This window comes from Charadrius vociferus, unplaced genomic scaffold, assembly GCF_000708025.1.
Source record: "Charadrius vociferus isolate BGI_N301 unplaced genomic scaffold, ASM70802v2 scaffold101, whole genome shotgun sequence".
Classification (NCBI taxonomy): Eukaryota; Metazoa; Chordata; class Aves; order Charadriiformes; family Charadriidae; genus Charadrius; species Charadrius vociferus.
This window is the reverse complement of record NW_009646941.1, coordinates 205568-230505: the sequence shown is the minus strand read 5'-3', so window position 1 is coordinate 230505 and position 24938 is coordinate 205568. Positions and strand designations below refer to the sequence as shown.

Sequence of the window (24938 nt, the reverse complement as noted above, 5' to 3'; positions counted from 1 at the left end):
TTAACTATTATCACAAAGAAAGAAAATACTTTTTGGAACTTAAATAATTTCAGCCATACAAGCTCAAATGCCATTCACACTGCCTACCACGCCCCAACCCCTAAACCTCAAGATAATTCCAAGCTTATCTGCAATTCCAGAAACATTAGGTCCTCTCATTTTGGTATTGTTCACCATGGATCATCTAAGGTAGAGATAATCTTGTTGAAAACTTACATAACAGTAAGTTATAAACTAAAATCAAAGGTTTCTGATTTATGACATCAAAGAATCACTTTTGAGTGTAATTGTAGTGCTTCTGCAAACTGGTTGGAAATGAAAAAGGATGACAAAACTACTAGCCAAAAAGCCAGTACTTGGAGCACTTTTCTGCTTAGGAAGGATATGAGAACATGTGTAAGATAAGCCACAAGAGGACATACTCTTTCCACCTTTAAATCTCTACATATTTCAGCGTGAGAGAGAAATGTCCTAAATTCATGTGGACAATGGAGATTTTTCAGCTTCTATTTTCACGACAGACCAAGTTTTATTCACATGGCCAGAAATGGCCTATACTTGTCTGAGACAACCGACTGTGGCCCGAGATTTCCTGGGAGGTGAGAAAAAGAAGAGTTCTCTTAGAAACATAAAGGCACTGCAGGAGGGCATTCCAGCACTGCTGCTGTTGAAAATATTTCTGCACAAATACTAAAATAAATTCTAGTTAAACTTAACAATAAAAGCAAATTATGCAGTATGAAACAGGGATAAAGGGGAAGAGAACGAGATACACTTAGCTATGGGAAATGACATTATTTAAATCAGATAATAAACAACTGTAAAAGAGTGGATTTGTTCAATTAGCAAGTTTTAGAAGGATGACCTAGTGGGTCATTCTTTTCTCTTGCATCTCCGAGGAAAGCAACTGCACATGAAGAATGATCACAGCAATTTGGTTGACTGAACTGGATGATCCCTAACCAAATTGTAAGTGAACACTGTTATTTTATCACCTTCAACAAAATCCACCGAAAAAATCAAATGAGTGTGAAAGAGTACTTCTTGGTTGTCAGGCTGCTTTTATTGAAAGTAAACTTTTCTTTCTCCTCTTTTGCTGGTAGCATTGGAATGACTGTGACAACGAGTGAGCACAATGTCCTGATGTTCTTTGGATTAATCTGTATTCCACTTGAATTGCACAATGTACAACAGATAAAGACATGCTGGGGTAATAGCTGTGGAAATTCAGCAGATAAAATTTATGTTTACTAAAGACAGCTACAGTTACTTGGGAAAAAAGTTAAACTCTTAGATGGATGAAGTTTTTACTTGTATTTCCCTACCAAACTTACCACAATTAATTGGAAAGTCATCAGAAATTAATAAAAAATAAATGTATATACATATATCTAGCAATACAAGCAAGCAATAGGGAAATATAGAAAAATCTAGAGATTTTGATTACCTTTCTAACCTAAGTAGCAGAGAAGTAATTAACACCTCAAATGGGAATTGTCTAAATTTCAGATTTGTAATCCCATCACACAAGCTTCCAGTGGAATTATTGCTTCAGAAGTTTCAACCCCCAAATTTTTGTATTTTTCACATCTACTTACACATTTAAGAGGCCAACTGCAAGCACTCAGGCTTGATTTTTTTTTTTTTTGGGGGGGGGGATGTCATTGATATCAATTTTTATTTGATACTGTGTTTTCACTTCCAGTAACCTGTAAAAAAATTCACTGTATTACTGGCACTTTGTCTAAAATACATTAGGAGTAAATTGCTTCTACTGAAATTCCAGTTCAATCTTTTACCAATTCAAATTGGTTTGTTACTGGGATACTCTCCAGCTTACCTTACCTATGCATGTAACAGCAACACCACTGCTGGTCTGACTGATTCAACATTGAGTATCCTACTGGACAATTGACCTTGTTCATAGGTTTAATGTATAAATGAAAACTGTACTGTAAGGCAGTACTATTTTTTTCTGAAACTCAGGTGGTACCATTGAAATACAAGTTCAAGATGTTGAAAGTGTCCTCAATTTGGAATGTAATGAAAATGGACTAAGGGTGTACACAAAACAGTAAATTTAATTTTCATGACAACTAACAGTTATGAGTCACAAACCTGCACATGTGATACTTAAAAAGTACTTAAGGAATACAAAACCACACCTTACCAAGAATACCAGCCTGTAAGCACTGACCCTGGCTGTGGCTGTCTTAGATATCTATAGAGTGGTTTTAATACAAACCTAGAGTCACAAAAAATGCCCATGGCCACACCCCTGTCTGATTAAATAGGCCAACTCTACTGGAACATTCTAAAAGGAAGTACAAGAGTAAAGCCAAAAGTGATATTTAGAAGTGAATCAAACAAAGCATGAAAGGAGTAACGATGAGCTATGGTTAAAATCACTGAATAGAAAAACTCAACGTATTTTCCCCTGAGAACACACAGATGCACAAACAAAAACAATGCACTGATCGAAGAACCAAGTTTTGATTTATTCCTGAATTTCTGTCATCTGTCAAGGAGACTTTTTTGTTTGTTGCTGCAGATCCTACATGAACAGTGCTGATACTGGACTTCATGAAACCTTAGCTTTGAGACAACCACAGTCAATGCAGCTGCTTCCTCCTCCACATTTTGAAGATTAAAGGTAATAGAAGTAGAACGCAAAAAAAGATTCATGGCTCAGAAACTGAAGTCGTACTGGGATGGTAAAAACTATACACCAGAGGAAAAAGTATAAATCCGAGCTGTGTAAAAAAACTTCTCCCCCTTGAATACTGTCTTTGCTATAGTGGAAATGGGACAAAAGGAAAATGGACTCAAGAAGAAAGGGGAATCTAGAGCAGAATAGTCAGTCTGTTCCCCTCTGGGCTTATAAAGAGCAGACCTGAATCAAAATACGTGGAAGTCCTTCGGAAAAAGATACTCTTATCAGGTTACAAATATAGGAGCTTTGAGAACACCACTATTTTCCTAAGGGGAATGAAAAGAAAGTCTTGAAAAGGTGCCAAAAGTCACAAAAGTAATTTTGATTCAATATGATTATTGATGAAATCTCTGTAGCAATAGCCCCAACATAGTAAGCTAAGCTCTTCATTTTGGTTTCAGAAGAAATTACCAGAGCCATTTTTGCAGCCTTGATCTACCAGCTCAGGCTGAGAGACAGAAAAAAACCAAACCCAACATGCTTGTGTCCCTGTCTAAAGGGAGAAGGCTCGAGGTGTCCCTTTGCATTACAGTGGATTAACATAAAGAGATGGACAAGGTCCTTCTGTTACTGGCTGGACAAGGTCAAATGCAGCAGGGCTGAGGAGTCCAGTGCTATTGCATTAGTATTAATACAACTGTAATAGGTCTGTAAAGGGATTTTAATCAGTGTCTCAAAGATACTTGAGGAGTAAATCTGATTAATCAGTGGTTCTATGTTGGCCCTTTTTTCTAGATCCTGCATAGAACACATTCACTTGAGAAAAACAAGAGTAATTTCCTTATACAATATTACTATGGAGTCTTAGGACTGCTGGATGTCAAAGTTACAAAGATACATGGTTTCCCTGTTCCCATTTTTAATTCCAGTTCAGCTTAGAGAATCTTGAGAATCTGCTGTTAAACGGTTGTTGCCATTCTGTAACGACGACTTTCATATAGCAGTGGCCAGGAAGGACAGTTTTGCTTTACGTCTGGGTAGACTTGACATTTGCTCAAAATCCTTGCTTGATCTTTGGATGCAATATAATGCCAAAAAACTCACTGAATCCACATTCTGGTTATGCACCTGTTCTCCATAAAATTGGATAAGTCTGTTCTCTTTGTAAGTCACCACTTCGAAAAATCATGAAATATTTAGAAAGAATTGCTGAGCACTAAAATAGCATATGGTAAAGAGACATCCTGGATATTTTATCCAAGGTACAAGACAGGCCCTGGGCAAGATTTGTGGGATTTTTGCCACAATGACCAGATGAGTCTTCATCATTCTGGTAGAATACGGCAGCTTAAGCAGATCATTAGAGGGGTAATAAAGGCCTTTTTTGCTGACTACTTTTCAGGATGCAAATAGTGGTTTGGGAGGTGCAATTAAATATGAAAAATATTTCTGGAACACAAAGATGGATAATCGTGCGTGGACAAGTTTTCTGATTTAATTTCCAACAATAGCCACCATCCAAGTTTGCCAAGAGCAGCCTTTATCAGGTCGTACATCAGGGGAATAGAACTATATTTCTGAAAGAAGAATTTAGTGATTTTTGCAATACGAGAACAATTAAAATTCTGCAATGGCTGTACTACATTCCTAATGTTCTTTGGTTTGTGTCAAACAAATGGCACTGAGATGAATGATTTTCAGATTTTCTTTGGTCAGTCGACAGTGTAGAAATGGTTAATTGATTAATTGATTCTTTAAGAATCTTTGCTTTCTTTAATCCTCCTTGCCCTCAAACAGCAAGCTTTTAGCTATCTGTTGTTATGGGCTGCAAAGGCCAGCAGCTCTGCTGTACTCTTACAGCTCTCAGGTACAGCTGTGACTGAGCCGAGGTGATATGTTAGTGTCTCTAGGTGTTACACAGAAGTATCTATGAAGTGTGTCACAAATTATACTGTAATTCTGATGTGCGAATATGGCCCTTCAAGTGCTGCAAAATATCACTGGACTATGGGTTGACACATCACATGCCATGGACAACCCTCAGGTCAATATGAGATGATAAGTTGTCACAGCACTGGCAGGATCTACAGCCACAATGAAAAATCTTTCTCAATAGGTAAATTTTTATTTGACTTATTAGGTGCTCTTGTCTTTTCCACCTTCCTTCCAATCAGACCAAAAATTTGTATGTCTTTGCCAGTCTTCATACCTCTAACTGAATTTCATTTACCACCTTCAAAATGTATACAATGATAACTACATAAAAAACACATGCAACTGAACTTGTGCTGTGATGAGAATCAACATCTTTAGTATTAATAATGTTGGTTTTGATGCATGTAATACACCAAAAATCGTTCTTTCTTCCCCTTGTAACAAAAGCACGTTTTGAAATTTTGGAATTTTCCCCAGGACAGAAACTTTGTTTTCCACAAGCTCTAATCCATGGTGAGACAGTACTGGTCTGGGGTACAGCAGCTGTTATATATGGTCAAGAAAGAATACAAAGCAGAATGCTTAGTAAATGCTCTGGGAATATAAAATGGGAGCTTTACTAACAGCAAAGGACTGGGGTTTATATTATCTCCTGTGAGAAAACTTACACCAGCTTTTTGACAATAATTTATGGTCATGGATGTGAATTCAAATTTATTCATAGGCCAAGATTTTTAAAAACTACAAATCTTATCTGTAAAGTTCAAACAGAAAACTCAATTAATCAGCATGTGAGGAATACATCCGTTCAGTTTCCCAAATAGCTGTGTCACTCAGTCACACTCTAATAAAGGCTACTGTCTGTTCAAATGAGGTTCCATTTATACTAATATTTAGAAATGGCTCACACTTTAGAGACTGATATTTCTAGCAGCACTCAGATTCAGGATATGAGGAATACAGTGCAAGAAAGATGCTATTCATTATTTCTTAGTCATCAGTTGTAAGCGCCAATTACAAAAATGTTTGTCAAACATAGCTGAGAAACAAACAAACACAAATTGACCTGTGATTAGTCAAACATCATAAATAACAAGCGCCAAATAAGCGATGTGAAAGTTTACAAACATCCTATGGTATTTGTTTCCACTCATTAGGCATCAGATTCATTAACAAAAGCCAGAGGGATCATTTGTGCAACCCAGAAACACCAGGAACAGAAAAAGCAGCTAAGTATATTCAGTTGTGTTACTGAGCGATGGCCTACAGTTTTGAGGGACTGGACTGGGACCCCGAAAACTCTCTCTTGTACTTGTCCTGCTGGATGACTCTGAGTATGTGATCTCCTCTCAGTTGGGATTCATTACTTTAGCTTAAGGCAGGGATAATTATACTGACTTTCTTTGTAAAGTACTCAGAAACAGGCAGATGGAAAGCATGTAGCTGTAAAGAGGCAGAGGAGGAAGGACAAAAAGTACTCATCCCTGTTGCGTCACGTTAGATGCTGGTTAGAACCAGGTTGTTCAGCCTGCATGTGCTATGCCCACCCATTCAATATTTCTACACCACTGCAATCTCATAGGCTTTTGTATTCCTCACAGACCATGCAAATATTAGTTATGGTAAATTATTAAATCAGGCAACATTTCCTTTCTGCACCTCTTGTAACAGAATGGTCTTCAGATACGGAGGACAAGTATAACTTGTGCGCCAACTGCATAGAGTTTAAGTTTTTGAAGCGTGACTTAAAGAGGCCTTAAGCAATTGCTCTGCCTCAGGTGGTGAATTTCACCTTTAGAAAATAGATTGAAGGAAGAATACAATCCTCTTTGCTGCATTCCAACTTTTATTTTGTGTGTGAACTGGAAATTTATCCATTATACCGATTTACTCTGTCACCTGCTAATCAAACTTGAGGAGGTACAACTCCTATCAGCACTCAGCCTGGAAATCAGATACTACTACAAAAACTCACTATGTTTTGCATGGAAACATCTAGCCCTAACACGGTTAACACTTGATAACAATCTTGTCAAACTTTATACACCTGTAAACAGAGTTTACCGTGAAAAATTTTGCCATTATGCTACTATTTATATCCCATAAGCATAATTTACAGTGATATGCATAGCAATGATGGTGACACTGACAAGAGCACTCCACAGAAGCACAGATGTTGAGATGTTCTTATGCAATCTGTATTGCTGTTTATATCTACATAAACTCAGCCGAATAATGTTACCACACTTACCATAAAATAAAGACAAATATCCATATTTTAAATGCAAAGATGAGCCATTATATCTGCAGTTTCATAGCAAAAAAAAATCTCAAATCACATCACACTTTCATAGAATAATGTCTCCAAGTAGACAGAATTCTCTAAATTCGCTTGGGGTGGCTACAAAGTTACCAAGTTCCAATTTAGTTTGCTTTCTACCCAGAACTAGGTGGAAGAAAATCAGCCAACTTACGATCTCCTTGACAACGCACGGGACCCACAGATATTTTGGCTTCAGACCCAGGCCGGTCAACATCTCCAACCACTACTTGACTCACTGGTAGGTGCTCTTTGTATGACAACATCCCAGTGTCTTTTCTCCTGAATTGCAGAGAGCGAGAGAAAAAAAAAAAGCAATTGTGACATATATTAAAATAATTTCCTTGATCATTATCATTGTGCAATGACCTAAGCACCAGAAGAATAGGTACACAACAATTGCACCAGTACAGTGCTACTGTCTGAAAATCTGCCTCAAATGACATCAGTGTGAGCAATAACGCTGCCCGTTTACTGGAAAACAGATGGATGGCAGCTACTGTCACCCAGAAACACAGTCAGAGTAGCAGCTTGCTTTGTGGCCAGTCCTGGATTCAGCTGGGCTTGTGTGGGTCTCCTTGCTTTCCAGTCTGACCAGCTCTGTACTATCGGGTAACACTTTGTTGTTGATCTCCTTGCTGATGTCTTCTGAGAGGGAAGAAAATCCTAAGGCTTCTTAGAAGTTTATCTTTTTTGCTGTAGTTGCTGCCAGTTATTGTCATAACGATATGACATCTGCATACCAAGGAAACAGTGCTTCTTTTATATGTAACATTTTTAGTATTAAAAAAAAAGAAGTTAAAGTCTAATTAAGCCTAATAAGGCTTGTCATCTTAGTCCTGTCATTTCTCATACTTAGTCCCTAAACCCAAAAAATCTAAACTTGTAAATCTACCACAAGTATGCAGCTCAAAACCCATTTTAGTTAGTAAGATGACTAAAATTCAATTTATAGTCATATCTAAAAGCTCATTTCAACTGCAGTGAGTAAGCTGGTGCCTTTTGCACGCCTAGACCAAATCACTATGCACAGTTACAATATTTTTCCTTTATCATTTCAAGAGCTGAATCCAGCTGGCATGTTAAGTGCTGTTTCTTCCAAACATAAAATAAAATAGACCAAATTTAATTAGGTACCTTATCTCTCAGGTGCTTTTCCTTTTCTTTTTAATTTTGTTTGACATAAACACATGGAAGACCAAAAATATATGGACTATACATAGTGTTAGGACTATACTTTTTGACACAAAAGAAAGTAAGAGAAAGCAAAATAAATCCATTTATTTCTCTCTCTTTTTTTCTCTCTTTAGCTGTACCCTGCGATGTGATTGAGTATCTAAAGTAAGCAACTTTTTGATCTAAAAATCAATTCCTTTGTTCAAAAATACCGTAGGATGAAGGATGTATTCAGGATCTGGAAAAGTTACTGAACTGCACCGTATGACTATAACTGGAAACTTGTAAGGATTCCAGGAAACTGAAAGTCTTTTTCATCTCTAACTTGGACGATTCCATGATCTGACTCATTAGATTGTTAACAACTGGGAAGCATAGCAGGGATCTGCATGATCTCTGGTAATGCTTGGAGTTTTCCAGTGTTTTCCAGTAGTGTCTCCAGTCATCATCCTCACTGGGTCCTTCTGAAGAGATGGAAGGCAATGCATTCTTTTTAAAAGAATCACAACTAAAGTAATGAATAAATAACTGTCACGTTTTCAAATGACAGTTCATTGGAACTCGCGTCTCTTTTCTGTGATGAAGAGAGTAATGAAAGACACAGTTACTAGAGTTTTCCAAATAGTAGATGACTGTTTTCCTTAATCTGTATGTTATTCCCCTTCAGAGTGCTTGCCTTTCTCAGTGGGCCCTTTGTATTGCTGAGATCATTCACCCTCTGTGGTTAGACACAGCTATACCAGGTGCTATGTTGGTGAGGCTGCTACAGGGGGACTGCTAGAGAGGGAGGAAAATGGAGATGAGTAACCCTCACAGGGTGCTTCTGCAGATTGTGCAAGGTTGTAGCATGCTGCTTTTCATCCACAGATTGCAATGCCCTTTACAAAGGTATCATATTCATCAATTTGGAGACAGGCAACATAAGAAAAGGGAGATTAAAGGACTTTTCCTTTAAGAAAGAAAAGAGTGAATAACAAAGCCAGGTATGTAGACCTAATCTTCCATCTCTGCTACAGACCTGTATCCATGGGACCCACTCCCTTCTAATAGAGGATAAATGTAGGTCATCACTTTACTCTTTCTGAGATTTTCCTCTGAGACTGGCTCTCTCTGCTGATTGTTACTCTTTCAAAGAATGCTTTAAAGACAGACCTGTCTATTTAAAATAAAGAATTCTTCAAAGAGTGGGAAAACCAAAACTATTGGCATTTCTCTTCTTTCCTTTCCCTCTCACAAAAAGAGCTAATATTTCAGCTCCAAATAAGGATGTCAAAGGGGAGCCCTTTTCCTGTCACCAAGAGCTTTCACCTCCTTTAAAGGGAATAAAAAGAAGCAGTAACAATTTTCTCCCGCTTTACTGATCATGATTCTACTCATTTTAATATTTTATTTATGCATTTAGTGATATGGTCACTTTAAAGCTGTTGCCATGACAATAAAACTAAATGTTAAGAGTTCTTTTCAGAAATAGCTTATTATTTTCTGACAATCGCTTACTTGTCTCATCTTTGTAGGGAATGCATTCTCCCCTGCACAGAAGCTATCGAGGGCTAGGAGTACTGGACTAAGAGTTGAGAGGAGGGCATCGTCTTTTCTCCAGCACAACCTGCGTAGCTCGTTTGGTCTTAACAAAAAAAGGATAACAATAGCTTTTGGCCCACCCATGCACCAAAAAGACAAACACACTCAAGGGACAGAGTGGTTCTGTTATGGTTTTCTAAAGTACTTGTATTTCCTTAGGACATACTAATCAGCGCTGACAAAGTCAAAAAAGTTGTAAACCAAGGACTGATTATAATGCTTGACTTTGTACTGCACACTTAGAAATAATCACAGCTGGAATGCTTAATTCCTGCAAGTGATAATGCTTCTGCCGGTATTTAAAGACTTTGCACATTAAGAGGGTGGAGAAAGTCTCTGATGTTTTTCCTCACCAAAGAAAATCCCCTTAAGAGAAAAAAGATTGAATTCAGAGTGTGTCATATTCCTATTAATAGCCAAATGGGAGATGAATGAATCTGATCAAATCCTGTAATTATTACCAGGAGATATTGATGAAATCTCAGTGTAATTTTCTATTTCTAATTTCTTTTCCTATATATAATAGTCCGCAAAGTGCTTCAGGGTGCCTTTGAATGAAAGCAGCAGATATTAGCGTAAGATTTATCATTGTTTTGATTATGATCATCTACTTACTCTTTATAAGCATTCTGTGATATGTAAAAAAAAAATGCATTATGCACATATCAGCAAATGACATATTCAAAGTAATGATAAGATTCTGTATCAGTATTAATTTGTTTATATATAATAATATAATGATCTCATACAACCAGACTTCTGTTATTGAGGTAATTTATTTTCCCCAATTTTACTAGACATCACTTAATTTTCAGTCCAGTCCTACACAGGAAAACACACAAACAATGTACTACAGGTAGGAATGGACTTAATTTTAAAATATATGTTTACATGAGCTGAGGAACTGGAATCTTTTCGAGAATACAAATAAAACACCTACTGGATTGAAACTGCAGTGTTAAACACACATTATGTAATTGTTAGCAGTGGTTTGAAGAATACAAATTCCCAAGTATTCCTATTTCAAAAGTATACAATTGTCTGCCTCTCCCAAGACCCAGCTTTTTACTATGCAAACACCTCTATTGTAATCCCTGAATTTCCATAATCTGAGAGAGGTATAAAGCAGTTCAGTCCGTCTGATATCTGCAAATGAATGTCTGTAAAAAACATTGTGAAGGGCACAGATGTGCCAAGTATTAGTGTTTTCTCTCTTCCAAAAATATCTGGCACAAATTTTATTTACATTAGGATTGCTAAGAAGAGCTAATATTGCAGAGAATTTAATGAACAATGCAATTTTGGCAGCAGCCCTAATAATCTGGAAGCAAGTTACTTGGAAATATGCAAACTCTAATTAACAGGATGAAAACCAGGGCAAACAAAAGCTAGGATTAAAGCAGAACTAGCTAACTTTAGATAGGTTTTGATAAGATTTAGTTAATTTTTTAATGTACATACTATGCAGCACAAAAGCCATACTGTTCCTAGGGCTCTGCCCTTCTTAGGAATTTTAAACTGCCAACAATATAATCTAGGATGAAAACTTTAATTTCCACTTGAATTTGCTGTTCTTAGGGATTCTTAGAGATATCTTGTCCCTTTCCCACATGTCTTGTAAACTCAGATACCCTTATATGTTAAGTTGGAGCTAATGTCTCACCCTTGATCTGGCTGCCAAGAGGTATTATGGAAAATTTCTCATTATTAACGGGATCATATAAACTGACAGAGTCATAACTCAATTCAAGTTCTTTTCCACACTGGCATTGGACAGGCTGAGGTCCTACAAAATATGTTGTTCTCATATTCCTAACAGCAAAAGGAGGAGAATCACAGAATCACAGAATGGTCAGGGTTGGAAGGGACCTCTGGAGATCATCTAGTCCAACTCCCCTGCTAGAGCAGGGTCACCTACAGCAGGTTGCACAGGACAGCGTCCAGGTGGGTTTTGAACGTCTCCAGATTCGAAGACTCCACCACCTCTCTGGGCAGCCTGTGCCAGTGCTCTGCCACCCTCAAAGTAAAGAAGTTCCTCCTCATGTTTAGATGGAACTTCCTATGTTCAAGCTTGTGCCCATTGCCTCTTGTCCTATCACTGGGCACCACTGAAAAAAGACTGCTCCCATCTACCTGGCCATCCTCCTTTTAAGTATTTATAAGCATTGATAAGATCACCCTTCGGTCTTCTTTTTTTTCTAGACTAAAAAGACCTCAGCCTTTCCTCATAAGAAAGATGCTCCGGTCCCCTAATCATTTTTGTAGCCCTTTGCTGGACTCTCTCCAGCAGTTCCTTGTCCTACTTGAACTGGGGAGCCCAGAACTGGACACAATACTCCAGATGCGGCCTCACCAGGGCAGAGTAGAGGAGTAGGATGACTTCCCTCAACCTGCGGGCAACACCCTTCTTGATGCACCCCAGGATGCCATTCGCCTTCTTGGCCGCCAGGGCACATTGCTGGCTCATGGTCATCCTGTTGTCCACCAGGACTCCCAGGTCCCTCTCTACAGAGCTGCTCTCCAGGAGGTCAGCCCCCAACCTGTACTGGTGCATGGGGGTATTGCTCCCCAGATGCAGTACCCTACACTTGCCCTTGTTGAATTTCATAAGGTTCCTCTCTGCCCAACTCTTCAGCCTGTCCAGGTCAGAAGTTTAAAGTCTTACAATTAAGAGTGATCTTAAGGGAGTTAAGCTTCTTCTGTAGCACACTGGAAAAAAAAAAAAAAAAAAGAAAAAAGAGAAAGTGCCCCCAGCCTCTAGCAACATGCACTTAATTATGATGTAACAGGTGTTTTGGTTGTGTAAGAAAAGCCTATGTGCAAGTACAACTGTTAGGGTTTGCAAGGGGTTTGTTTCAGTGGAAAATGCAGAATTAAAACAGGAAAGCAGTCTGGATTTTTATTTTTATTTTTGAGAGCACTCAAAAATATTTTTATAAACAACATGATGAAAGGCCATCTAATCTCAGCACCCAAATTACTAATATAAACAAGTCCATCCTTTGCCATCAATTAGTAAAGATAAATTATACTGAAGACATGAGGCTGATGGTGCAACAGGCATAAGTAATTCTTGTTAGGAAGTTATAAAAGATTGAATAGATGAGATTAAATTAACTTAATACACAAGCATCATATTCACAAATAGTCCCACCAGAAGAATGATGAACAAATTTAAGATACCCTCATTGACAATGAGCAAAAGAAACACTGGAATTTGCATTTAGCACAAATCACTTAAGTTAGTTACTTTCAGGAACTTCAAACCTTTGCAGAAGAAACAAGTTTAAATTAACCTTGCAAAGACATCTTTAATTCGCACTTTTCTTCCTGGGATTAAGACTTAGATTTCCTTTTTCACTTTACCTTTTTCACTTTACAGAGTCTATCCCTCCCCTGACCTTTAAGATGAAAAATTTTTAAAATTGCATTAGGAAATAAGTTTGTTCCTTTGGACACCTCTCAAATCTTATAATCCCATAACACCTTTTAATTAAATGCCGGTTAATTTGAGTTATTATAAACATCCTTATGAGGATTATATGCTTTAATAATGAACAGAAAATGAATACTTAATAAAATATAGAGTATGTAATTCAAAACTTGCTAACAAAATGCCTATTTTTAAAAAAAGTTAATAACTTCTTGATTTTTTTTTTACAAAAAGCTTAAAACACCATGAGCTTCTGAAGACAGAATGTATAAACAACACTTTCTAGTATCACCAGGCGTGTACGATTGAGCTGAAGAATTTAAAATGCCTAATGCTGAAACTATCTCCATGAAACTTATGCAAGCAGTTTGCTGAGAGTGTCTGAGTTAAGAATTTGACAGGAAGCATGCTCCATCTCTTCCCTTTTCTCTGCTTGGCAACAGATGAGACACAGAAACCTCTGGCAACTCAGAAGCAACCCTGAAGTCCAGATAATATGCCAATGTTGTCATGGCACTTCCTGATTCTGTGTGTGATAGAGATATGAAGTGAGATAGATTAAAAGATTTGTGAGAAATGTGTCTCACATAAAAAAATCCATCAGGAAGTAGACTGAGATAGTTTTCACCGGTTCTACAGGGCTCTTGCCTGAAAGGACTTCTTGACTTTCCTCTCAAATAGGAGTTTGTAAGAAACTGAATAACCACAGCAAAAGGTGAATAATGGAGACAGCAAACTGTGCTCTGCTTTCTTTTGAACAATATGGATCAATTTCAGGGGAAAATCTGCCTTTGCTGAGGATTTGCTCATACTCTCCTTCCAACAAAACAGTGGAGACAAAAGGTCTCTCCTTCAAACAGAGCAGCTCCTCTTACAAACTTCATTTCTTCAGTGTTCCTTTCCAGAAAAACAAAATAAAATTGGGGGCTTCTCTTCTTTTGGTGTTCAGCAACTCCTCTGACTTGACTGCTAATTTTTCTTATTTCTATATCAAGATATTTTAGGAATGGAATCTAGGAACCCTACCATGCTGTTACTGATCTCCAGTACCTCTAGATCTTTGCACCTGTCAACAGTTTAATCAATTTTCTGTCTCAGTTTCAAAATCTTTTAAGTAGGACAGGGAATGTGTGTGGCATTTCCTTTGTGAGAAATACTGAATCTTGTATTGGGATGTCCCTTCTACCTTGGGTGATGATGGAGTCAAGATTACTTAGGGTTCAGCTGAAGCCAAGAAAAGAAAGTTCTCCTGTGGACCTAGGGCTGAAATGGGGTGCTACAGGAATTTTCCAAGAAAAAATGTCATGGAAAGGGCAAATAGCTTGCTCAAAGAAACTGTTTTTTTAAAGTTAGTTAAAATTCCATTTGCCGTTTTCAAAACAGTATGATCCTTTCATCTCAAAATATTTCAAAATTCAAAAGACCTTCTGAAAAATAATAGTTGATAAATAAAAATATTTAAAATAACCCACAATTCACAATGCCAAAAAAAGCTTTCTAATCATCCTTAGAAAGTTTTAAATGCTTTGTTGTATGACATAAATGTGAGAAAACCGTTCTCAACAGGTGTAATCAAATGAAGGACAATAAATTAAATGATCCATTCGGTTATTCACCATGTCCCAGAAAGTTAAATGTTTTTCTTCCTCATCACTTTGACAAAGAGAAATCTGTATTCATTCCATGATCCATTCACACATGATGAAACTTCCCATGAAATAGCAGGCTACCTGTGCTCCAAGGGAAGAAAATAATGAAGCACCGTACTATTACCACCTGTTTCAAAAATTTTTGTTGTATGACATAAATGTGAGAAAACTGTTCTCAACAGGTGTAATCAAATCAAATCAAACCTGTTTCAAAAATTCGCTAATTTAAAACCCCAAGCATTTTTAATTACATTTTTGTACATCTGAATGCACTATAGTAACGGTAACCTTTTACTGTGTGCACACTAAGAGCAGTTACCTAACAAAATGTGTGTTTTTAACATCTGTAGTATTGAATGTACTATTGCAAGATCCATGCAGATAAATGACAATTTTTTTGCAGTTATTTATTCTACTAGCTGTGCACAAGCCTTTGGATCATGTTCTACCAAACTATCAGACCAAATGTGCTTCTGGCAGGATTTTTAAGGCACAAGGATCTGTATTGGAAGAAATATGAAAAATCTCAGAGCAATAGCTTAGAGGCTTCATTTCTTGGAGTTCTTGACAACTTTGACAGTTTTATTTCATATGACTGAAAGAGCTAAATAAAAATAATTGAGTATGGCATGACAAAATAACAGATGGCTATAGTTAGTGCTGACTTCAGCCCCTATATGCCTGTTGAGTTCAATAAGGTACTAAAGTACGTAACTTAGTGTTGAATTTGGTCCAGAAAACTTAATGAAAGGTGGGACTTACTGCTCCTAGAAAATTTCCGTAAAACCTGATTGTATAAACATCTACTATTGCTCCCACCTTTCACTGGCACTTCCGGTACTGTTCATCCTTGCGTCACATCTATGCATATATCTCATACAACACTGAGACCAACCCACGCTTCACACAAAGGCACATGGGGAACATAAGGGCGCTGTGATTAACTAATCTCTTCGGTTGCTTGTATAGCTATGACACCAAACATTTTGGGAAAAAATCTAGGTTGATCACACCTTGGAACAGAGTGCTTTGATTAGGTAACCTCACAAAATCTCCTTCATACAAAGGATAAGTAGTTTGGTTCTGTCTTCCAAATTTTTATCTCCTGGTAAGCATTTTTCATGCTTATCCTCTCATTTGTCTTTTTATGCCCAACTACTGCTTCATTTGGGCTTGTTTATTCTTAATATAGAAGATTTCTGAGCGCTTTTAGCCTTACTTTTAGGCTTCTGTAAAATAAGAGTTTGTTAGTAAGCATAAGGCTGTCTTACATAAAAAATGTTGTATTCAGGTATGTTGGATTCTGCTCTCTGTAAAAAATTACACTACCCTACTTCTGCATCACAGGTGACATTTTGGAAGACACAGAAAAATTACGTTACTTGCTAGACATCATGTGGAAAATAAGCATATCAGCATCCTTCCTCTAAATAATAAACTAAGTAGCCAATAAAGAGACAAAAAATGGGGAAAGAAGTAACGTCATATACTATTAAAAGCAAAATTCCAAGAGAAGTTATTATTTAGCTATTTATTTCCTTTGTGTAAAGGCCCCAACCATGTCTGTACTGATTTTTAAGAAAACCTTTAATTGTAACAACCACAACATCTTATTTTCTAGATCTATAATCAGTTCTCATTCTTGAAATACTGTATTTTTATGGTATTACACATGATCTGCTAATTATCTCTCCCCTGAAGACCTCAGTTTCCCTTCAGTCCTTAGAGGTAACTATCACATTGTACTCTACTTTTCTCTCCAGTCTCAACCCCAGAAGACTGCTTCCCGTTTTACTTTCATGGGTGTGTGGAAGAAGGCAAACCCACAGGAGTGATGCTTCTCTCAAAGGGGCACTTACCCCAGCAGGACAGATGACCAGTTTTATTTAGTCCCTATTGTGTACCATACAGCTTGTACATGTGTAGGTCCTTTCTCAGCATGAGGATTTTTTAACCTACTGCTGTCAGGAGCTGGAATCAGTGATCCTATAAATTATTTTTATTTCTTTCTGCTTACCTTATAAATAGAAAAGTTGTTTCTAACTGTAAAATGACCAGTAAAAGTGGTTTCAAAACAAATTCTGCATGTTTCTAACTGCTTAAAAACATCTCTCAATATAGGTTTTTGATGTTGTTGTCATCATTTGTTTGGTTGGTTGGCTTGACCTATGAAAGGTAAACCCCTTAAATTATCCTGGAAAAGGTAAGGAGATGGGGAAGAAACAGCTATTTCAAACATTAAGACATGCCGAAGCCAAATGGAAGAAGAAATTTGTAACAGCCATTGCTGAAAAAATAACCCCCAATCCAGCAAAAAACCTTACAGGATTATCTACAAATTGTGCTATAACGTAATGCATGATGTTGCTACAGCTACTGAGGAAGGAAAGTGGGGTCTATTATCATGAAAGTGCTCTAGTTAGAAGAAGAATTAAACATCCCACTACAAAACATTTTAAATGTACCCCCATTCATCAGAAATAATTATCTGAAACTGAATGCTCCAATATATTCAAGCACATTTAAAGCAATGGTGCAGCATAGAGGTAATTAACGGATGTCTTTTTTCATTACGCAAGCACTTTGCTATAAAGCACAAGCAAAACACAGATACTTGTCACTATCCCTCTGCTTGTAAACACACGTCTCTGAGAATTAATTTCATTTTAATTAGGTTTGGTTTTAGTGATTTTGCTAAAAAGGCAGGTGACCTTGTTTTGCAATGATATACAACTTTATCCATAGGTTAATTTTTTAATGGCCTTTTCATGTTTTTATGATACCCTTACTTTTCTGCATGTTTGTATATCACAAATACATGTATTACAGTAACGGGGAAAATGAGAAAGGACACTAAACAAGCTACTTCCTGAAGTTTTAAAAAAATGTATTCCTGCAATATGTACAACAGTGTCACCTCCAGAGGCAGCTGGCTTCCGAGGGGCTGTAGCTAGAGTTTCTCTCACTGCATTCACTCACAGCATTATGAGACAACTGAGTCACCAGGATTAGGACTTGAGCTACAGGAAAGGTACGGCATGCTATAATTGTTGCTGAATATGGGCCAAATGCAGATGCCCTTGTTTAGAAAAATCTGTTTTGCTGCACTGACTGTAGAATGTCAAGTATTTGTTTAGCATTTTGTTGATCACACTTATACAGGATTAGTGACCTATTCATTAGCCATATCACTCCACTTTATTGGTCTGATGGATTTCCATTATCCTTCCTTGCTAGCCTTCAAGCTCAACTCTCCTTATATCACCACATTTTCCTCAACAAAAGACTGAAACAAACTTAGCAGAACTCTCTGTTCATTTCCTAATGCAATTCCCTCTGAGCTGAGCCTGTCTTTTCCTCGCACAATACTTGATGAACACTCCCCCTCCATCCCCCCAAAGACTTTGTACTGCACAGTGTACTGTCACAGCCCTGACTGCATGGACTGAAAAGGCTCTGGGCTATGGGTTTCTAAAAACCTGTGACAATATGGTCATGGCCAAAGGAGGCTGATGAAGTGGGTGAGAAGTCCTAATACCTCCCCTTCATCAATAAGAATGGTGCTTTTCAGGACTCCAAGCAATCCTGGGTAGACTTATGGGGAAGCTGACCCTGAAGCAACCTTGTTGTGCTTCTCTGATCTTTCAGGCTGCAGTGTTTTTATCCGCATTAGGTGAAGACAGAAATTAAAATGTAATACTTTGGGTTCAAAGGCCAAGGGCCCAGAGTGTTTGCAGCTGGTGCACTGGGAACCTTGACAATGCATTTTACTGGAATAAGTATGTTAATTTGTCAAAAGTTGATGTACCTTTTCTTTTCTGTTGGCTTAAATGTAACTTACCGCAGATGCTTCTTGCCTTAATACAAGTCTATGAGATAAAAGTTGCCTCATGGATGTAGGGACACCAAGAAGTCTATCACTTCCACTTGGAAGCAAAGACTATGCAGGCAACACAGGAGAGGCTGCAGTCACTGAGGACAGCTCTCTGCTATTGCAGCCAGCTGCATCACCTAATCTTCTGCAGGATCTGATCACATCTGCACTGGTTTTATCTGGGAGGGATGGTGCTACGTTTTGGATCTGTGACCAAAACAGTATTGATGACACAGGAATGTTGCAGTTATTGCTGAGCAGTGCTTGCACAGTGTCAAGGCCTTCTCTGCTTCTCACACCACCCCACCAATGAGGAGGCTGGGGGTGCATAAGACATTGGGAGAGGACACAGCTGGGACAGCCGACCCCAACTGACTAAAGGGGTATCCCACACCATATGACATCACACTCAGCAATGTGGAGAAGAAGGACAAAGCAGGGGTGTTTGGAGTTACAGTGTTTGTCTTCCCAAGCAGGCATTAAGCGTGATGAAGCCCTGCTTTTCTGCAGATGGCTGAAAATCTGTTGACAGGAAGTAGTGAATTAATTCATTGCTTTGCTTCTCTTGTGTGAGTGGCTTTGGCTTTACCTATTAAACTGTCTTTATCTCAACCCATGACTTTTTGCACCGTTTCTATTCTCTTCTCCATCACAATGAGGGGATAGGAGCAAGCAAGTGTGGGGCTTAGCTGCTTACTGAGGTTAAAACACAAAACCACAAAAACATCCTAAATTAGAAAGAAGTTGTCTGTTCTTCGCCAATACTCTTATTGGAAAGCTCTTCTAGAACTTCATTCTTGATGGCTAGAAATCCTGGTTTCCAGGTTCAATATATTTATAAATATTTGATTCACAGGACACTATTTGTTGTGTTCATCAATGTCTGCTAGCATAAGTATTTGTTCCTCACTCACATTTACCTCAATGTATTTTCAGACAAAAATGATACTACTATGTTTTAGCACATGGGAGATGAAACACAGTGCAGAGACAAATAAGCTGCTGCTAAGTCCAACTATTGTGTGCACATAACACTGCGGTTAAGCCCTGAAAAGCAGCCTGGCTCCACAGGCAAGAACCATGGCTGAGCAAATAAGCCTTGCCAAAAGCCTTCTGAAGAACATAAGAATAGAAGCAATGTCCTGAAGGATCATAACAACAATCCACCTGCTCCATCATCCTGTTGTGGACAGTGGCAATAAGAGATGCTACTCGGGGCAAGCATGTGAGCATGGCCACTTCTGTCACGCATTCACCTTTCACTCCCCCACCATCTACTACGAGTGCATTAAAAACGTTATAGGGTGCACAGTGCTTACAGTATCCATTGAGGGACCTGTTTTCCATGAATCTGTTAAAACCTTTTCTGAACCAACTAATGATGTCCGCTTGCACAGCCTCCTCTGGCAGCGAAGTTCCAGAAGTTTACTAGTGGCTGTGTAAAGTAATACTTTTTCCCCCCATTTTAAGTTGGTCTTATAACAATTAACAGGTCTGTACTATCTTTTGGAGTCTTTGTGCTATGCTCCTGTGCACTATGAAAGTATGCTAACACTGTTATATTGTATGTGAACTTCACTTCTTGTTTTTTCTTTATCAAATGACAAAAAGTGGCCCCATGAGCACGCAACAACAATACCCACTGAAATTACTCCAGTTCCTTCTGAGCAAGTTATTACACTGTTTGAAGGAAGATCTAAAGGGCACAAAATACGCAGAAATAGAGTCAGTGAGGAAACTATGTTTGCACGTCTTTAAGGAAGGGGAGTTCAGAAACAGAAAGGTATGAGTCAATAATTTCCTAAGGTCTTCAAACTCGTTTCTAAGGTCTTCAGAAAAAAATAATTGTTTACAAACAATAATAATCTGTTTCAAAAATATAGAGGACTCAATGACAATTAACACAGAACCTGGAGGCTTGCAGGTACATTCTTTAGCTGTATCAGTATAATTTATACTGAGCTTATAAAAATTTATACATGGTCACAAGTGATTTGCAAGAATTAATACATCAGAAGTAGAAACTGAAATAATATAAGAATCATGAGGAGGTAGATGCTATAACTATTGGAAGTATATCACTAGAAGGCTTTTAAGTAAGTAAAGGAAGTTAAGGGCAGGTATGAAAGACCTTTGTGGTCTTCCATATTTGTGGAATGCTGGAACAGTTGAATAACCGCTTAGCTGAACCTTCAGTAATCATTAAAAAAACTTGTAAAAAACCCTAAAAAAATTAATGCTACCAGAATAAAAAAAAAAAGTTTTATGTTTTTGAATTATGGGATAATATTCATTCTAGATCAACAACAGGAGTGAGCATGAAGTGGTCAGGTGGTTGAGCTGATTTTTTTTTGTTTTGCTTTAGTTTCCTATAAATAAAGAAAACATATTTAATGCCATTTTAAAATACTTTCCCATTTTGTTTACAGGGGTGGCCTCCAATTTCCATCATTCAGTTTATGCTGTGGCAAGACTTGCAATTTACTCCATTCCCCCATTTCTGTTTCATGTTCACTTCCTTGACTGAAGATGACAAAGATTAAAAAAATATAAGGTTACATGATTTAGTAACTCCACGAAACTTGTCTGAGATTAGGTCCTTTTTAGGGAGTTCCAATTAAAATAAAAGTCAGTATGCATTCTGGCAGATCTATTATGCATTATTTACACCTTCTTTTTGTGTTGAGAATCCTGGAGATATGGCTAACAGCCTTGTTTTCCAGGAAATCCTGAATGACAGTAGACAATGCTTCTAATAATTATTAATTCTGCTATCCTTACAAATACCTAGTAAATGTGAAATAAGTGCTGGTCCCCAACTAAGTGCCTACCAAAAAATAATTTGTAGTTTGTGAAGATGAAAGGCTTTACTGTCAAATCAGATCTTTGAGGCCTTCCTGCAAGAAAAAGTTGAGGATATTTATGTGTAAAGATGACAAGAATATCTGCCTTAGCAACTAACATTACATAAAGTGTACAGATTGATGGAGAAGATGTATATGACACCATAGATTAAAAAAAATTGATGCAGTTCCTGAAGAAATACAAAATTATGATGAAGTGTCAGTTTTCATTTTTTGCAGTTTTAGTGGCAATCCTTTTTCTAGAGAAGCAATAGCATGCAGTAGTGCTAATAAAAACTCCCTCAAGGGGGGAGGGCCTCCATATAGTCCCCAGTTGTGGGGAAATGCATTCTCCATTCTCTATACTAATGATGCATTTCTATTGCAATGATGAGAAGTGAAACTGATTTCCTAATGTTTTGAATATGCTGCCCTGTGCATAAAGCTGGTTTTCTTCCAAATGGACCCATATAGTCTATATTATAAGAGATCATTTCAAAATGCAGCTTTTTAGTTTAAATCCTCCCAGCCCAGTGTTCATTGTATAAAGTTCAAATATATATTTGATTTAAACTACTTTGGGAGTTTTCAGAGAGGTTCCATACTGTTGTGTTTTGACTTGGTGAACACACATCTCTCCATTTGGCAATACAACCTTCTGTTGTCAGAATACTGTGTCAAAATACAATACTGTGTCAAAAGTGAAGGTGCTCTCTTCATGGTTCAGAGAGGTTCCATACTGTTGTGTTTCGACTTGGTGAACACCATTTGGCAATACAACATTCTTCCTACTGTGTCAAAATTGAAGGTGCTCTATCCATGAACAAGTGATTGAAAAAAAGTGGCATTGCCACATCTGGAACTTCTGCACATGTCTGTAACTAGACAAAGGAGACCTCTGAGTCCACCAGGAGTGTGACATTCATGCTACAGTGGAAAACCTGAAACAATGCTAAAGGGAGCATTATTAGCCAGTAGCTTGTATTTCCCTTTAAACGTCCATGATTTATCTTCGGTATTTCCAAATACAAGTGAGTTGCACAAGTATTCCTGGTCACAGCTAGCAAGTGTTTTACAGAGTGCCTAACAAACATTTTTATCAAGTTGCAATGTAGTAGTGTTCCTTTGTGGTTGAGACAGAAAGTAAGCTCTTCACTTAAACCAATCTCTAATTTTCAAAACCTTTGGAGCTGATATTGGGATCTTTGTGGTTTTAGGAGTAGAAACCTACAAAAACCAGAATATGCTACTGATATCTCTTTGATGGAAGTCACTAACATAGTTTGTTTTAAGGTACGTAATAAAAACAATTTTAATATACTTTTGTAGAAAATAAGCAGAAATGGCAAATATTCAAAAATACAAGCAAAGAACAAGCTTCTGTACCATATTGTTTGCATTCTTCAGAGATAGACATGATAGCGGATGGAACCTGGAAGTGAGCTGTATCAATCCTGAGACTTTGCTATGAAATATTATTCTTAATAAATTATTTTTATAACAAAGATTTATTTTATGATGTGTTGTCAGTACACCTGTTTCTCCTCTGAGGCAAGCATATGAGAGTTGAATTACTGATACAGACAACTATTAATTATTTTCTTTTAATGCAATACAGCCCAAGATCCCAGTGAGGATCAATGACCTATTATTATATTTGGTCTTTCATGACCACAAGGAAAGTCAGTACTTATGATTCCATTTGTCTGCTCTTTCACAGTATGTATACATAACATGATTCAATGACATACAAAAACTGTCAAACTAATGCCAATTGTAACAGTTAAGTACTAGAAGTAATAGCCATTTTAGGATGAATTTCTGCCAAAGATCAATCTCCCTGTGACTGAATTCCTACACATTATAATCTCCGATGTCTTGCTCCTGCTCTTCCACTTTGTCATAAGCCCCACGTTTTTCCCTCTTCAGCTCTTCCACTTTTCACCTATCTCCTAATTAAATCATACTGTATCTTCTTCATTTTTCTCATTTCCTTTTGTTGTTTTCCATTATAAAATGGAGATAAAAACACCAATTTTTTGAATTCTCTTCATAGGAGAGTTTACAAAGATGCCTCAGATTAACAATTGTGTCTGTATAGTTTTGAATCCCTTTTCATAGGTTTTGTGGCTTCCTTCCCTCGTTGCTGGATTCTGACTACAACAGCTCAGTTGCTCAACTTTTTCTTTTATTTTTTGGCAAATCTACTTCCGTGAGGGGGCATTAGAGAGACAGTTTTCTGTTCTCAACCATCTCTGACTTTCTGTCATTCTGGATACCCAGAATGAAAAGCCTCAGATCATTCTTCCAAGAATACCATAAATTCCCTTTATATGAAGGTCAGATGACAAATCTCCACAAAAACATCTGTGTTATAAGGCCTTTTATAAAACTTAGGTCATAACAGTCTTTGTGTAGATGTTAGCATACAGATTTCTGCACTAAGGTTCAGTTGGAAGGCTAAAACACCACACACATTTTCTTCATTGTACAACTAAAACAAAGATATAAATAGAGATATAATCATCCGTATATCCATTTCCCCCTACAAACTTGATCTATTTCATTCACACGCTGTTATGCTTAACACCTACAAATACGTGTTCCATATAAAAATCTCTCAGTTAAAAGACTGAATTGGCATAAATATTGTAAGTAGTAAAATACACGAGCAGCACAGACATTCAAAAAGCATGCAACTTAATTATCAACTTAAGCTGAACAACTACTCTGACAATGCAAGCAAGAATAAAATCATGTTTTGCCTACATTTTGATTCCTTATTACATATATTTCATCAAGTTTTGCAAATGGGAAGGGCAAAACTGCCGTAGAGCTGGGGAGAAACAGATCCTGAGTTTTACAAAAAACTGCAACTTGTTCAGACTGCTTGCACACAGAAAATGAACCAATTTATAATCCAACAGAAAAGTTCTTTGCATGGATGAATGAGGAGGTCCTGGACATGATCAAAAAGAAAAAAAGGAGGCCTACAGGGGTGGTAACAGGGGCAGGTAGCCTGGCAGGAATACAGAGGAATTGTCTGAGCGGCCAGGGATCATGTTAGGTGAGCTAAAGCCCAGACTGAATTAAATCAAGACATCAAGACAAACAAAAAATCCTTCTACAAGTATGTCAGTGAGAAAAGAAACACTAGGGAAGATGTGGGCCCTCTCCAGAAGGAAATGGAAGAGCTGGTCACCTGGGATAGAGACAAAGCCGAGGTACTCAATGACTTTTTTACCTCAGTCTTCACTGGCAAAGACTGCAGCCACACTACCCATGATGCAGAAGGCAAAGGCAAGGATTGGGAAAATGAAGAACCACCCACTGTAAGTGAAGATCAAGTATGAGACCACCTGAGGAACCTGAAGGTGCACAGTTCCATGGGACCTGATGAGATACATCTGCGGGTCCTGAGGGAACTGGCAGATGAAGTCACTAAGTCACTAGCCACCATATTTGAGAAGTCGT

At 37.7% G+C, this 24938-nt stretch overlaps 1 protein-coding gene across 1 annotated transcript in view; it reads right to left on the bottom strand.

Moving 5' to 3' along the window:
- Window positions 1-24938, bottom strand: part of CNTNAP2 (contactin associated protein-like 2) — a 335871-nt gene that overhangs the window by 164805 nt on the left and 146128 nt on the right. The window contains exon 5 of the mRNA XM_009895048.1: window positions 7063-7190. Within this exon, the coding sequence (XP_009893350.1) occupies window positions 7063-7190 (128 nt within the window). The remainder of the gene's footprint in view (window positions 1-7062; window positions 7191-24938) is intronic.